We start from the raw sequence: 15,773 nt of genomic DNA on the forward strand, positions 1-15,773 counted from the left end.
TAACACGTCTTTATGTTAACACGTCTTTATGTTAACACGTCTTTATGTTAACACGTCTTTAGGTTAACACGTCTTTAGGTTAACACGTCTTTATGTTAACACGTCTTTAGGTTAACACGTCTTTAGGTTAACACGTCTTTATGTTAACACGTCTTTAGGTTAACACGTCTTTATGTTAACACGTCTTTATGTTAACACGTCTTTAGGTTAACACGTCTTTAGGTTAACACGTCTTTAGGTTAACACGTCTTTATGTTAACACGTCTTTAGGTTAACACGTCTTTAGGTTAACACGTCTTTATGTTAACACGTCTTTAGGTTAACACGTCTTTATGTTAACACGTCTTTATGTTAACACGTCTTTATGTTAACACGTCTTTAGGTTAACACGTCTTTATGTTAACACGTCTTTATGTTAACACGTCTTTATGTTAACACGTCTTTAAGTTAACACGTCTTTATGTTAACACGTCTTTATGTTAACACGTCTTTATGTTAACACGTCTTTAGGTTAACACGTCTTTATGTTAACACGTCTTTAAGTTAACACGTCTTTATGTTAACACGTCTTTATGTTAACACGTCTTTAGGTTAACACGTCTTTAGGTTAACACGTCTTTATGTTAACACGTCTTTAAGTTAACACGTCTTTATGTTAACACGTCTTTAGGTTAACACGTCTTTAGGTTAACACGTCTTTAGGTTAACACGTCTTTATGTTAACACGTCTTTAAGTTAACACGTCTTTATGTTAACACGTCTTTAGGTTAACACGTCTTTATGTTAACACGTCTTTAGGTTAACACGTCTTTATGTTAACACGTCTTTAAGTTAACACGTCTTTATGTTAACACGTCTTTAGGTTAACACGTCTTTAGGTTAACACGTCTTTAGGTTAACACGTCTTTATGTTAACACGTCTTTATGTTAACACGTCTTTAGGTTAACACGTCTTTAGGTTAACACGTCTTTATGTTAACACGTCTTTACGTTTTTAGGTTAACACGTCTTTATGTTAACATGTTTTTAGGTTAACACGTCTTTATGTTAACACGTCTTTACGTTTTTAGGTTAACACGTCTTTATGTTAACACGTCTTTCGGTTAACACGTCTTTATGTTAACACGTCTTTACGTTTTTAGGTTAACACGTCTTTATGTTAACACGTCTTTAGGTTAACACGTCTTTAGGTTAACACGTCTTTAGGTTAACTCGTCTTTAGGTTAACACGTCTTTAGGTTAACACGTCTTTAGGTTAACACGTCTTTATGTTAACACGTCACTCGGTTAACACGTCTTTATGTTAACACGTCTTTACGTTTTTAGGTTAACACGTCTTTACTTTAACACGTCTTTAGGTTAACACGTCTTTAGGTTAACACGTCTTTAGGTTAACACGTCTTTAAGTTAACACGTCTTTATGTTAACACATCTTTAGGTTAACACGTCTTTAGGTTAACACGTCTTTATGTTAACACGTCTTTATGTTAACACGTCACTCGGTTAACACGTCTTTATGTTAACACGTCTTTACGTTTTTAGGTTAACACGTCTTTACTTTAACACGTCTTTACGTTAACACGTCTTTAGGTTAACTCGTCTTTAGGTTAACACGTCTTTAGGTTAGCTCGTCATTATGTTAACACATCTTTACGTCTTTAGGTTAACTCGTCTTTAGGTTAACTCGTATTTAGGTCTTTAGGTTAACTCGTCTTTAGGTTAACACGTCTTTACGTTAACACGTCTTTAGGTTAACTCGTCTTTAGGTTAACACGTCTTTAGGTTAGCTCGTCATTATGTTAACACATCTTTACGTCTTTAGGTTAACTCGTCTTTAGGTTAACTCGTATTTAGGTCTTTAGGTTAACTCGTCTTTAGGTTAACACGTCTTTAGGTTAACACGTCTTTAGGTTAACACGTCTTTAGGTTAACACGTCTTTAGGTTAACACGTCTTTATGTTAACTCGTCTTTAGGTCTTTAGGTTAACACGTCTTTATGTTAACACGTCTTTAAGTTAACACGTCTTTAGGTTAACAAGTCTTTAGGTTAACACTTCTTTAGGTTAACTCGTCTTTAGGTTAACACGTCTTTAGGTTAGCTCGTCTTTACGTTTTTAGGTTAACATGTCTTTAGGTTAACACGTCTTTAGGTTAACACGTCTTTAGGTTAACTCGTCTTTAGGTTAACACGTCTTTAGGTTAGCTCTTCGTTATGTTAACATATCTTTACGTCTTTAGGTTAACTCGTCTTTAGGTTAACTCGTATTTAGGTCTTTAGGTTAACTCGTCTTTAGGTTAACTCGTCTTTAGGTTAACTCGTCTTTAGGTTAACTCGTCTTTAGGTTAACTCGTCTTTAGGTTAACTCGTCTTTAGGTCTTTAGGTTAACACGTCTTTAGGTTAACTCGTCTTTACGTCTTTAGGTTAACACGTGTTTATGTTAACACGTCTTTAGGTTAACATGCATGTTTGGTCCCCAGACAACCACCGGTGGTTCACCCCTAAGATCTCTGGGACGGTTCCGGGGGCGAGAGACGGCCACTCAGCCTGCATCCTTGGGAAGGCCATGTACATCTTTGGAGGATACGAGCAGCTGGTAAGAGTCCTTGACCCCTGACCTCTATAACCCTGACCAATGTGTCCTGGGGATGCTCTCATTGGTGTCCTCTGTTTGTATGGTGTTACCATGACATTCCCCTGTTCTCTCCTCTCTTCCAGGCTGACTGCTTCTCCAATGACATTCATAAGCTGGACACCACCACGATGGCCTGGTCACTAGTCAACGCAAGAGTGAGTTACCTAACCCTAACCTCTGACCATTTCACTTGCTGGGGGTTGGCATTACTAGTCCAGTGTAGTGCGGTGGTTTTATTGAGTGGACATAACAGAACGGCCCTTGAACATCCACTGGGAGTTACCCTGCCCATTCAGCCAAGCACTAAAAGCCTGGGAGAGGATTATACACCGCATTATAATACTGTTACCCTGCCCATACCTTGCAGGGTGAAAACTGTATCACTACAGGGTAGGGGCAGGGTGAAAACTATATCACTACAGGGTAGGGGCAGGGTGAAAACTATATCACTACAGGGTAGGGACAGGGTGAAAACTATATCACTACAGGGTAGGGACAGGGTGAAAACTATATCACTACAGGGTAGGGGCAGGGTGAAAACTATATCATTACTGGGTAGGGGCAGAACTATATCACTACAGGGTAGGGGCAGGGTGAAAACTATATCACTACAGGGTAGGGGCAGAACTATATCACTACAGGGTAGGGGCAGGGTGAAAACTATATCACTACAGGGTAGGGGCAGGGTGAAAACTATATCACTACAGGGTAGGGGAAGAACTATATAACTACAGGGTAGGGGCAGGGTGAAAACTATATCACTACAGGGTAGGGACAGGGTGAAAACTATATCACTACAGGGTAGGGGCAGAACTATATCACTACAGGGTAGGGGCAGAACTATATCACTACAGGGTAGGGGCAGAACTATATCACTACAGGGTAGGGGCAGGGTGAAAACTATATCACTACAGGGTAGGGGCAGGGTGAAAACTATATCACTACAGGGTAGGGGCAGGGTGAAAACTATATCACTACAGGGTAGGGGCAGGGTGAAAACTATATCACTACAGGGTAGGGGCAGAACTATATCACTACAGGGTAGGGGCAGAACTATATCACTACAGGGTAGGGGCAGGGTGAAAACTATATCAATATAGGGTAGGGGCATGGTGAAAACTATATCACTACAGGGTAGGGGCATGGTGAAAACTATATCACTACAGGGTAGGGGCATGGTGAAAACTATATCACTACAGGGTAGGGGCAGGGTGAAAACTATATCACTACAGGGTAGGGGCAGAACTATATCACTACAGGGTAGGGGCAGGGTGAAAACTATATCACTACAGGGTAGGGGCAGGGTGAAAACTATATCACTACAGGGTAGGGGCAGGGTGAAAACTATATCACTACAGGGTAGGGGCAGAACTATATCACTACAGGGTAGGGGCAGGGTGAAAACTATATCACTACAGGGTAGGGGCAGGGTGAAAACTATATCACTACAGGGTAGGGACAGGGTGAAAACTATATCACTACAGGGTAGGGGCAGGGTGAAAACTATATCACTACAGGGTAGGGGCAGGGTGAAAACTATATCACTACAGGGTAGGGGCAGGGTGAAAACTATATCACTACAGGGTAGGGGCAGGGTGAGAACTATATCACTACAGGGTAGGGGCAGGGTGAAAACTATATCACTACAGGGTAGGAGCAGGGTGAAAACTATATCACTACAGGGTAGGGGCAGAACTATATCACTACAGGGTAGGGGCAGGGTGAGAACTATATCACTACAGGGTAGGGGCAGAACTATATCACTACAGGGTAGGGGCAGGGTGAAAACTATATCACTACAGGGTGAAAACTATATCACTACAGGGTAGGGGCAGGGTGAAAACTATATCACTACAGGGTAGGGTCATGGTGAAAACTATATCACTACAGGGTAGGGACAGGGTGAAAACTATATCACTACAGGGTAGGGGCATGGTGAAAACTATATTACTACAGGGTAGGGGCAGAACTATATCACTACAGGGTAGGGGCATGGTGAAAACTATATCACTACAGGGTAGGGACAGGGTGAAAACTATATCACTACAGGGTAGGGACAGGGTGAAAACTATATCACTACAGGGTAGGGGGAGAACTATATCACTACAGGGTAGGGGCATGGTGAAAACTATATCACTACAGGGTAGGGGCAGGGTGAAAACTATATCACTACAGGGTAGGGACAGGGTGAAAACTATATCACTACAGGGTAGGGGCATGGTGAAAACTATATTACTACAGGGTAGGGGCAGAACTATATCACTACAGGGTAGGGGCAGGGTGAAAACTATATCACTACAGGGTAGGGGCAGAACTATATCACTACAGGGTAGGGGCAGAACTATATCACTACAGGGTAGGGGCAGGGTGAAAACTATATCACTACAGGGTAGGGGCAGAACTATATCACTACAGGGTAGGGGCAGAACTATATCACTACAGGGTAGGGGCAGAACTATATCACTACAGGGTAGGGGCAGGGTGAAAACTATATCACTACAGGGTAGGGGCAGGGTGAAAACTATATTACTACAGGGTAGGGACAGGGTGAAAACTATATCACTACAGGGTAGGGGCAGAACTATATCACTACAGGGTAGGGGCAGGGTGAAAACTATATCACTACAGGGTAGGGGCATGGTGAAAACTATATCACTACAGGGTAGGGGCAGGGTGAAAACTATATCACTACAGGGTAGGGGCAGGGTGAAAACTATATCACTACAGGGTAGGGGCAGAACTATATCACTACAGGGTAGGGGCAGGGTGAAAACTATATCACTACAGGGTAGGGGCAGGGTGAAAACTATATCACTACAGGGTAGGGGAAGGGTGAAAACTATATCACTACAGGGTAGGGGCATGGTGAAAACTATATCACTACAGGGTAGGGGCAGAACTATATTACTACAGGGTAGGGACAGGGTGAAAACTATATCACTACAGGGTAGGGGCAGGGTGAAAACTATATCACTACAGGGTAGGGGCAGGGTGAAAACTATATCACTACAGGGTAGGGGCAGGGTGAAAACTATATTACTACAGGGTAGGGGCAGAACTATATCACTACAGGGTAGGGACAGGGTGAAAACTATATCACTACAGGGTAGGGGCAGGGTGAAAACTATATCACTACAGGGTAGGGGCAGGGTGAAAACTATATTACTACAGGGTAGGGGCAGGGTGAAAACTATATCACTACAGGGTAGGGGCAGGGTGAAAACTATATCACTACAGGGTAGGGGCAGGGTGAAAACTATATCACTACAGGGTAGGGGCAGGGTGAAAACTATATCACTACAGGGTAGGGGCAGGGTGAGAACTATATCACTACAGGGTGAGAACTATATCACTACAGGGTAGTGGTAGAACTATATCACTACAGGGTAGGGGCAGGGTGAAAACTATATCACTACAGGGTAGGGGCAGGGTGAAAACTATATCACTACAGGGTAGGGGCAGGGTGAAAACTATATCACTACAGGGTAGGGGCAGAACTATATCACTACAGGGTAGGGGCAGAACTATATCACTACAGGGTAGGGGCATGGTGAAAACTATATCACTACAGGGTAGGGGCAGAACTATATCACTACAGGGTAGGGGCAGAACTATATCACTACAGGGTAGGGGCAGGGTGAAAACTATATCATTACAGGGTAGGGGCAGAACTATATCACTACAGGGTAGGTGCAGGGTGAGAACTATATCACTACAGGGTAGGGGCAGGGTGAAAACTATATCACTACAGGGTATTGGCAGAACTATATCACTACAGGGTAGGGGCAGGGTGAAAACTATATCACTACAGGGTAGGGGCAGGGTGAAAACTATATCACTACAGGGTAGGGACAGGGTGAAAACTATATCACTACAGGGTAGGGGCAGGGTGAAAACTATATCACTACAGGGTAGGGACAGGGTGAAAACTATATCATTACAGGGTAGGGGCAGAACTATATCACTACAGGGTAGGGGCAGGGTGAGAACTATATCACTACAGGGTAGGGGCAGGGTGAAAACTATATCACTACAGGGTGAAAACTATATCACTACAGGGTAGGGGCAGGGTGAAAACTATATCACTACAGGGTAGGGGCAGGGTGAAAACTATATCACTACAGGGTAGTGACAGGGTGAAAACTATATCACTACAGGGTAGGGGCAGGGTGAAAACTATATCACTACAGGGTAGGGGCAGGGTGAAAACTATATTACTACAGGGTAGGGGCAGGGTGAAAACTATATCACTACAGGGTAGGGGCAGGGTGAAAACTATATCACTACAGGGTAGGGGCAGGGTGAAAACTATATCACTACAGGGTAGGGGCAGGGTGAAAACTATATCACTACAGGGTAGGGGCAGGGTGAAAACTATATCACTACAGGGTAGGGGCAGAACTATATCACTACAGGGTAGGGGCAGGGTGAAAACTATATCACTACAGGGTAGGGGCAGGGTGAAAACTATATCACTACAGGGTAGGGGCAGGGTGAAAACTATATCACTACAGGGTAGGGGCAGGGTGAAAACTATATCACTACAGGGTAGGGGCAGGGTGAAAACTATATCACTACAGGGTAGGGGCAGGGTGAAAACTATATCACTACAGGGTAGGGGCAGAACTATATCACTACAGGGTAGGGGCAGGGTGAAAACTATATCACTACAGGGTAGGGGCAGGGTGAAAACTATATCACTACAGGGTAGGGGCAGAACTATATCACTACAGGGTAGGGGCAGGGTGAAAACTATATCACTACAGGGTAGGGACAGGGTGAAAACTATATCACTACAGGGTAGGGGCAGGGTGAAAACTATATCACTACAGGGTAGGGACAGAACTATATCACTACAGGGTAGGGACAGGGTGAAAACTCTATCACTACAGGGTAGGGGCAGGGTGAAAACTATATCACTACAGGGTGAAAACTATATCACTACAGGGTAGGGGCAGGGTGAAAACTATATCACTACAGGGTAGGGGCAGGGTGAAAACTATATCACTACAGGGTAGGGACAGGGTGAAAACTATATCACTACAGGGTAGGGGCAGGGTGAAAACTATATCACTACAGGGTAGGGGCAGGGTGAAAACTATATCACTACAGGGTAGGGGCAGGGTGAAAACTATATCACTACAGGGTAGGGGCAGGGTGAGAACTATATCACTACAGGGTAGGGGCAGGGTGAAAACTATATCACTACAGGGTAGGAGCAGGGTGAAAACTATATCACTACAGGGTAGGGGCAGAACTATATCACTACAGGGTAGGGGCAGGGTGAGAACTATATCACTACAGGGTAGGGGCAGAACTATATCACTACAGGGTAGGGGCAGGGTGAAAACTATATCACTACAGGGTGAAAACTATATCACTACAGGGTAGGGGCAGGGTGAAAACTATATCACTACAGGGTAGGGTCATGGTGAAAACTATATCACTACAGGGTAGGGACAGGGTGAAAACTATATCACTACAGGGTAGGGGCATGGTGAAAACTATATTACTACAGGGTAGGGGCAGAACTATATCACTACAGGGTAGGGGCATGGTGAAAACTATATCACTACAGGGTAGGGACAGGGTGAAAACTATATCACTACAGGGTAGGGACAGGGTGAAAACTATATCACTACAGGGTAGGGGCAGAACTATATCACTACAGGGTAGGGGCATGGTGAAAACTATATCACTACAGGGTAGGGGCAGGGTGAAAACTATATCACTACAGGGTAGGGACAGGGTGAAAACTATATCACTACAGGGTAGGGGCATGGTGAAAACTATATTACTACAGGGTAGGGGCAGAACTATATCACTACAGGGTAGGGGCAGGGTGAAAACTATATCACTACAGGGTAGGGGCAGAACTATATCACTACAGGGTAGGGGCAGAACTATATCACTACAGGGTAGGGGCAGGGTGAAAACTATATCACTACAGGGTAGGGGCAGAACTATATCACTACAGGGTAGGGGCAGAACTATATCACTACAGGGTAGGGGCAGAACTATATCACTACAGGGTAGGGGCAGGGTGAAAACTATATCACTACAGGGTAGGGGCAGGGTGAAAACTATATTACTACAGGGTAGGGACAGGGTGAAAACTATATCACTACAGGGTAGGGGCAGAACTATATCACTACAGGGTAGGGGCAGGGTGAAAACTATATCACTACAGGGTAGGGGCAGGGTGAAAACTATATCACTACAGGGTAGGGGCATGGTGAAAACTATATCACTACAGGGTAGGGGCAGGGTGAAAACTATATCACTACAGGGTAGGGGCAGGGTGAAAACTATATCACTACAGGGTAGGGGCAGAACTATATCACTACAGGGTAGGGGCAGGGTGAAAACTATATCACTACAGGGTAGGGGCAGGGTGAAAACTATATCACTACAGGGTAGGGGAAGGGTGAAAACTATATCACTACAGGGTAGGGGCATGGTGAAAACTATATCACTACAGGGTAGGGGCAGAACTATATTACTACAGGGTAGGGACAGGGTGAAAACTATATCACTACAGGGTAGGGGCAGGGTGAAAACTATATCACTACAGGGTAGGGGCAGGGTGAAAACTATATCACTACAGGGTAGGGGCAGGGTGAAAACTATATTACTACAGGGTAGGGGCAGGGTGAAAACTATATCACTACAGGGTAGGGGCAGGGTGAAAACTATATCACTACAGGGTAGGGGCAGGGTGAAAACTATATCACTACAGGGTAGGGGCAGGGTGAAAACTATATCACTACAGGGTAGGGGCAGGGTGAGAACTATATCACTACAGGGTGAGAACTATATCACTACAGGGTAGTGGTAGAACTATATCACTACAGGGTAGGGGCAGGGTGAAAACTATATCACTACAGGGTAGGGGCAGGGTGAAAACTATATCACTACAGGGTAGGGGCAGGGTGAAAACTATATCACTACAGGGTAGGGGCAGAACTATATCACTACAGGGTAGGGGCAGAACTATATCACTACAGGGTAGGGGCATGGTGAAAACTATATCACTACAGGGTAGGGGCAGAACTATATCACTACAGGGTAGGGGCAGAACTATATCACTACAGGGTAGGGGCAGGGTGAAAACTATATCATTACAGGGTAGGGGCAGAACTATATCACTACAGGGTAGGTGCAGGGTGAGAACTATATCACTACAGGGTAGGGGCAGGGTGAAAACTATATCACTACAGGGTATTGGCAGAACTATATCACTACAGGGTAGGGGCAGGGTGAAAACTATATCACTACAGGGTAGGGGCAGGGTGAAAACTATATCACTACAGGGTAGGGACAGGGTGAAAACTATATCACTACAGGGTAGGGGCAGGGTGAAAACTATATCACTACAGGGTAGGGACAGGGTGAAAACTATATCATTACAGGGTAGGGGCAGAACTATATCACTACAGGGTAGGGGCAGGGTGAGAACTATATCACTACAGGGTAGGGGCAGGGTGAAAACTATATCACTACAGGGTGAAAACTATATCACTACAGGGTAGGGGCAGGGTGAAAACTATATCACTACAGGGTAGGGGCAGGGTGAAAACTATATCACTACAGGGTAGTGACAGGGTGAAAACTATATCACTACAGGGTAGGGGCAGGGTGAAAACTATATCACTACAGGGTAGGGGCAGGGTGAAAACTATATTACTACAGGGTAGGGGCAGGGTGAAAACTATATCACTACAGGGTAGGGGCAGGGTGAAAACTATATCACTACAGGGTAGGGGCAGGGTGAAAACTATATCACTACAGGGTAGGGGCAGGGTGAAAACTATATCACTACAGGGTAGGGGCAGGGTGAAAACTATATCACTACAGGGTAGGGGCAGAACTATATCACTACAGGGTAGGGGCAGGGTGAAAACTATATCACTACAGGGTAGGGGCAGGGTGAAAACTATATCACTACAGGGTAGGGGCAGGGTGAAAACTATATCACTACAGGGTAGGGGCAGGGTGAAAACTATATCACTACAGGGTAGGGGCAGGGTGAAAACTATATCACTACAGGGTAGGGGCAGGGTGAAAACTATATCACTACAGGGTAGGGGCAGAACTATATCACTACAGGGTAGGGGCAGGGTGAAAACTATATCACTACAGGGTAGGGGCAGGGTGAAAACTATATCACTACAGGGTAGGGGCAGAACTATATCACTACAGGGTAGGGGCAGGGTGAAAACTATATCACTACAGGGTAGGGACAGGGTGAAAACTATATCACTACAGGGTAGGGGCAGGGTGAAAACTATATCACTACAGGGTAGGGACAGAACTATATCACTACAGGGTAGGGACAGGGTGAAAACTATATCACTACAGGGTAGGGGCAGGGTGAAAACTATATCACTACAGGGTGAAAACTATATCACTACAGGGTAGGGGCAGGGTGAAAACTATATCACTACAGGGTACAGGCAGGGTGAAAACTATATCACTACAGGGTAGGGACAGGGTGAAAACTATATCACTACAGGGTAGGGGCATGGTGAAAACTATATCACTACAGGGTAGGGGCAGGGTGAAAACTATATCACTACAGGGTAGGGGCAGGGTGAAAACTATATCACTACAGGGTAGGGGCAGGGTGAAAACTATATCACTACAGGGTAGGGGCAGGGTGAAAACTATATCACTACAGGGTAGGGGCAGGGTGAAAACTATATCACTACAGGGTAGGGGCAGGGTGAAAACTATATCACTACAGGGTAGGGGCAGAACTATATCACTACAGGGTAGGGGCAGGGTGAAAACTATCACTACAGGGTAGGGGCAGGGTGAAAACTATATCACTACAGGGTAGGGGCAGGGTGAAAACTATATCACTACAGGGTAGGGGCAGGGTGAAAACTATATCACTACAGGGTAGGGGCAGGGTGAAAACTATATCACTACAGGGTAGGGGCAGGGTGAAAACTATATCACTACAGGGTAGGGGCAGGGTGAAAACTATATCACTACAGGGTAGGGGCAGAACTATATCACTACAGGGTAGGGGCAGGGTGAAAACTATATCACTACAGGGTAGGGGCAGGGTGAAAACTATATCACTACAGGGTAGGGGCAGAACTATATCACTACAGGGTAGGGGCAGGGTGAAAACTATATCACTACAGGGTAGGGACAGGGTGAAAACTATATCACTACAGGGTAGGGGCAGGGTGAAAACTATATCACTACAGGGTAGGGACAGAACTATATCACTACAGGGTAGGGACAGGGTGAAAACTATATCACTACAGGGTAGGGGCAGGGTGAAAACTATATCACTACAGGGTAGGGGAGGGGGTGAAAACTATATCACTACAGGGTAGGGGCAGGGTGAAATCTATATCACTACACGGTAGGGGCAGGGTGAAAACTATATCACTACAGGGTATGGGCAGAACTATATCACTACAGGGTAGGGGCATGGTGAAAACCTTATCACTACAGGGTAGGGACAGGGTGAAAACTATATCACTACAGGGTAGGGGCAGAACTATATCACTACAGGGTAGGGGCAGGGTGAAAACTATATCACTACAGGGTAGGGGCAGGGTGAAAACTATATCACTACAGGGTAGGGGCAGGGTGAAAACTATATTACTACAGGGTAGGGGCAGGGTGAAAACTATATCACTACAGGGTAGGGGCAGGGTGAAAACTATATCACTACAGGGTAGGGGCAGGGTGAAAACTATATCACTACAGGGTAGGGGCAGGGTGAAAACTATATCACTACAGGGTAGGGGCAGGGTGAGAACTATATCACTACAGGGTGAGAACTATATCACTACAGGGTAGTGGTAGAACTATATCACTACAGGGTAGGGGCAGGGTGAAAACTATATCACTACAGGGTAGGGGCAGGGTGAAAACTATATCACTACAGGGTAGGGGCAGGGTGAAAACTATATCACTACAGGGTAGGGGCAGGGTGAAAACTATATTACTACAGGGTAGGGGCATGGTGAAAACTATATCACTACAGGGTAGGGGCAGAACTATATCACTACAGGGTAGGGGCAGAACTATATCACTACAGGGTAGGGGCAGGGTGAAAACTATATCATTACAGGGTAGGGGCAGAACTATATCACTACAGGGTAGGTGCAGGGTGAGAACTATATCACTACAGGGTAGGGGCAGGGTGAAAACTATATCACTACAGGGTATTGGCAGAACTATATCACTACAGGGTAGGGGCAGGGTGAAAACTATATCACTACAGGGTAGGGGCAGGGTGAAAACTATATCACTACAGGGTAGGGACAGGGTGAAAACTATATCACTACAGGGTAGGGGCAGGGTGAAAACTATATCACTACAGGGTAGGGACAGGGTGAAAACTATATCATTACAGGGTAGGGGCAGAACTATATCACTACAGGGTAGGGGCAGGGTGAGAACTATATCACTACAGGGTAGGGGCAGGGTGAAAACTATATCACTACAGGGTGAAAACTATATCACTACAGGGTAGGGGCAGGGTGAAAACTATATCACTACAGGGTAGGGGCAGGGTGAAAACTATATCACTACAGGGTAGTGACAGGGTGAAAACTATATCACTACAGGGTAGGGGCAGGGTGAAAACTATATCACTACAGGGTAGGGGCAGGGTGAAAACTATATTACTACAGGGTAGGGGCAGGGTGAAAACTATATCACTACAGGGTAGGGGCAGGGTGAAAACTATATCACTACAGGGTAGGGGCAGGGTGAAAACTATATCACTACAGGGTAGGGGCAGGGTGAAAACTATATCACTACAGGGTAGGGGCAGGGTGAAAACTATATCACTACAGGGTAGGGGCAGAACTATATCACTACAGGGTAGGGGCAGGGTGAAAACTATATCACTACAGGGTAGGGGCAGGGTGAAAACTATATCACTACAGGGTAGGGGCAGGGTGAAAACTATATCACTACAGGGTAGGGGCAGGGTGAAAACTATATCACTACAGGGTAGGGGCAGAACTATATCACTACAGGGTAGGGGCAGGGTGAAAACTATATCACTACAGGGTAGGGGCAGGGTGAAAACTATATCACTACAGGGTAGGGGCAGAACTATATCACTACAGGGTAGGGGCAGGGTGAAAACTATATCACTACAGGGTAGGGACAGGGTGAAAACTATATCACTACAGGGTAGGGGCAGGGTGAAAACTATATCACTACAGGGTAGGGGCAGGGTGAAAACTATATTACTACAGGGTAGGGGCAGAACTATATCACTACAGGGTAGGGACAGGGTGAAAACTATATCACTACAGGGTAGGGGCAGGGTGAAAACTATATCACTACAGGGTAGGGGCAGGGTGAAAACTATATTACTACAGGGTAGGGGCAGGGTGAAAACTATATCACTACAGGGTAGGGGCAGGGTGAAAACTATATCACTACAGGGTAGGGGCAGGGTGAAAACTATATCACTACAGGGTAGGGGCAGGGTGAAAACTATATCACTACAGGGTAGGGGCAGGGTGAGAACTATATCACTACAGGGTGAGAACTATATCACTACAGGGTAGTGGTAGAACTATATCACTACAGGGTAGGGGCAGGGTGAAAACTATATCACTACAGGGTAGGGGCAGGGTGAAAACTATATCACTACAGGGTAGGGGCAGGGTGAAAACTATATCACTACAGGGTAGGGGCAGGGTGAAAACTATATTACTACAGGGTAGGGGCATGGTGAAAACTATATCACTACAGGGTAGGGGCAGATCTATATCACTACAGGGTAGGGGCAGAACTATATCACTACAGGGTAGGGGCAGGGTGAAAACTATATCATTACAGGGTAGGGGCAGAACTATATCACTACAGGGTAGGTGCAGGGTGAGAACTATATCACTACAGGGTAGGGGCAGGGTGAAAACTATATCACTACAGGGTATTGGCAGAACTATATCACTACAGGGTAGGGGCAGGGTGAAAACTATATCACTACAGGGTAGGGGCAGGGTGAAAACTATATCACTACAGGGTAGGGACAGGGTGAAAACTATATCACTACAGGGTAGGGGCAGGGTGAAAACTATATCACTACAGGGTAGGGACAGGGTGAAAACTATATCATTACAGGGTAGGGGCAGAACTATATCACTACAGGGTAGGGGCAGGGTGAGAACTATATCACTACAGGGTAGGGGCAGGGTGAAAACTATATCACTACAGGGTGAAAACTATATCACTACAGGGTAGGGGCAGGGTGAAAACTATATCACTACAGGGTAGGGGCAGGGTGAAAACTATATCACTACAGGGTAGGGACAGGGTGAAAACTATATCACTACAGGGTAGGGGCATGGTGAAAACTATATCACTACAGGGTAGGGGCAGGGTGAAAACTATATTACTACAGGGTAGGGGCAGGGTGAAAACTATATCACTACAGGGTAGGGGCAGGGTGAAAACTATATCACTACAGGGTAGGGGCAGGGTGAAAACTATATCACTACAGGGTAGGGGCAGAACTATATCACTACAGGGTAGGGGCAGGGTGAAAACTATCACTACAGGGTAGGGGCAGGGTGAAAACTATATCACTACAGGGTAGGGGCAGGGTGAAAACTATATCACTACAGGGTAGGGGCAGGGTGAAAACTATATCACTACAGGGTAGGGGCAGGGTGAAAACTATATCACTACAGGGTAGGGGCAGGGTGAAAACTATATCACTACAGGGTAGGGGCAGGCTGAAAACTATATCACTACAGGGTAGGGGCAGAACTATATCACTACAGGGTAGGGGCAGGGTGAAAACTATATCACTACAGGGTAGGGGCAGGGTGAAAACTATATCACTACAGGGTAGGGGCAGAACTATATCACTACAGGGTAGGGGCAGGGTGAAAACTATATCACTACAGGGTAGGGGCAGGGTGAAAACTATATCACTACAGGGTAGGGACAGAACTATATCACTACAGGGTAGGGACAGGGTGAAAACTATATCACTACAGGGTAGGGGCAGGGTGAAAACTATATCACTACAGGGTAGGGGAGGGGGTGAAAACTATATCACTACAGGGTAGGGGCAGAACTATATCACTACAGGGTAGGGGCAGGGTGAAAACTATATCACTACAGGGTAGGGACAGAAC

General features: G+C 45.5%; 1 protein-coding gene across 1 annotated transcript in view; it reads left to right on the plus strand.

Annotated features, from left to right (window-relative positions):
- The window catches only part of LOC311112730 (kelch domain-containing protein 3-like), a 124,671-nt gene that overhangs the window by 20,911 nt on the left and 87,987 nt on the right, over nucleotides 1-15,773 (plus strand). Inside the window, exons 4-5 of the mRNA XM_084155858.1 lie at nucleotides 2,480-2,595; nucleotides 2,718-2,789. Of these exons, the coding sequence (XP_084011984.1) occupies nucleotides 2,480-2,595; nucleotides 2,718-2,789 (188 nt within the window). The remainder of the gene's footprint in view (nucleotides 1-2,479; nucleotides 2,596-2,717; nucleotides 2,790-15,773) is intronic.

Source organism: Coregonus lavaretus (genome assembly GCF_964263955.1).
Source record: "Coregonus lavaretus genome assembly, chromosome: 1".
Classification (NCBI taxonomy): domain Eukaryota; kingdom Metazoa; phylum Chordata; class Actinopteri; order Salmoniformes; family Salmonidae; genus Coregonus; species Coregonus lavaretus.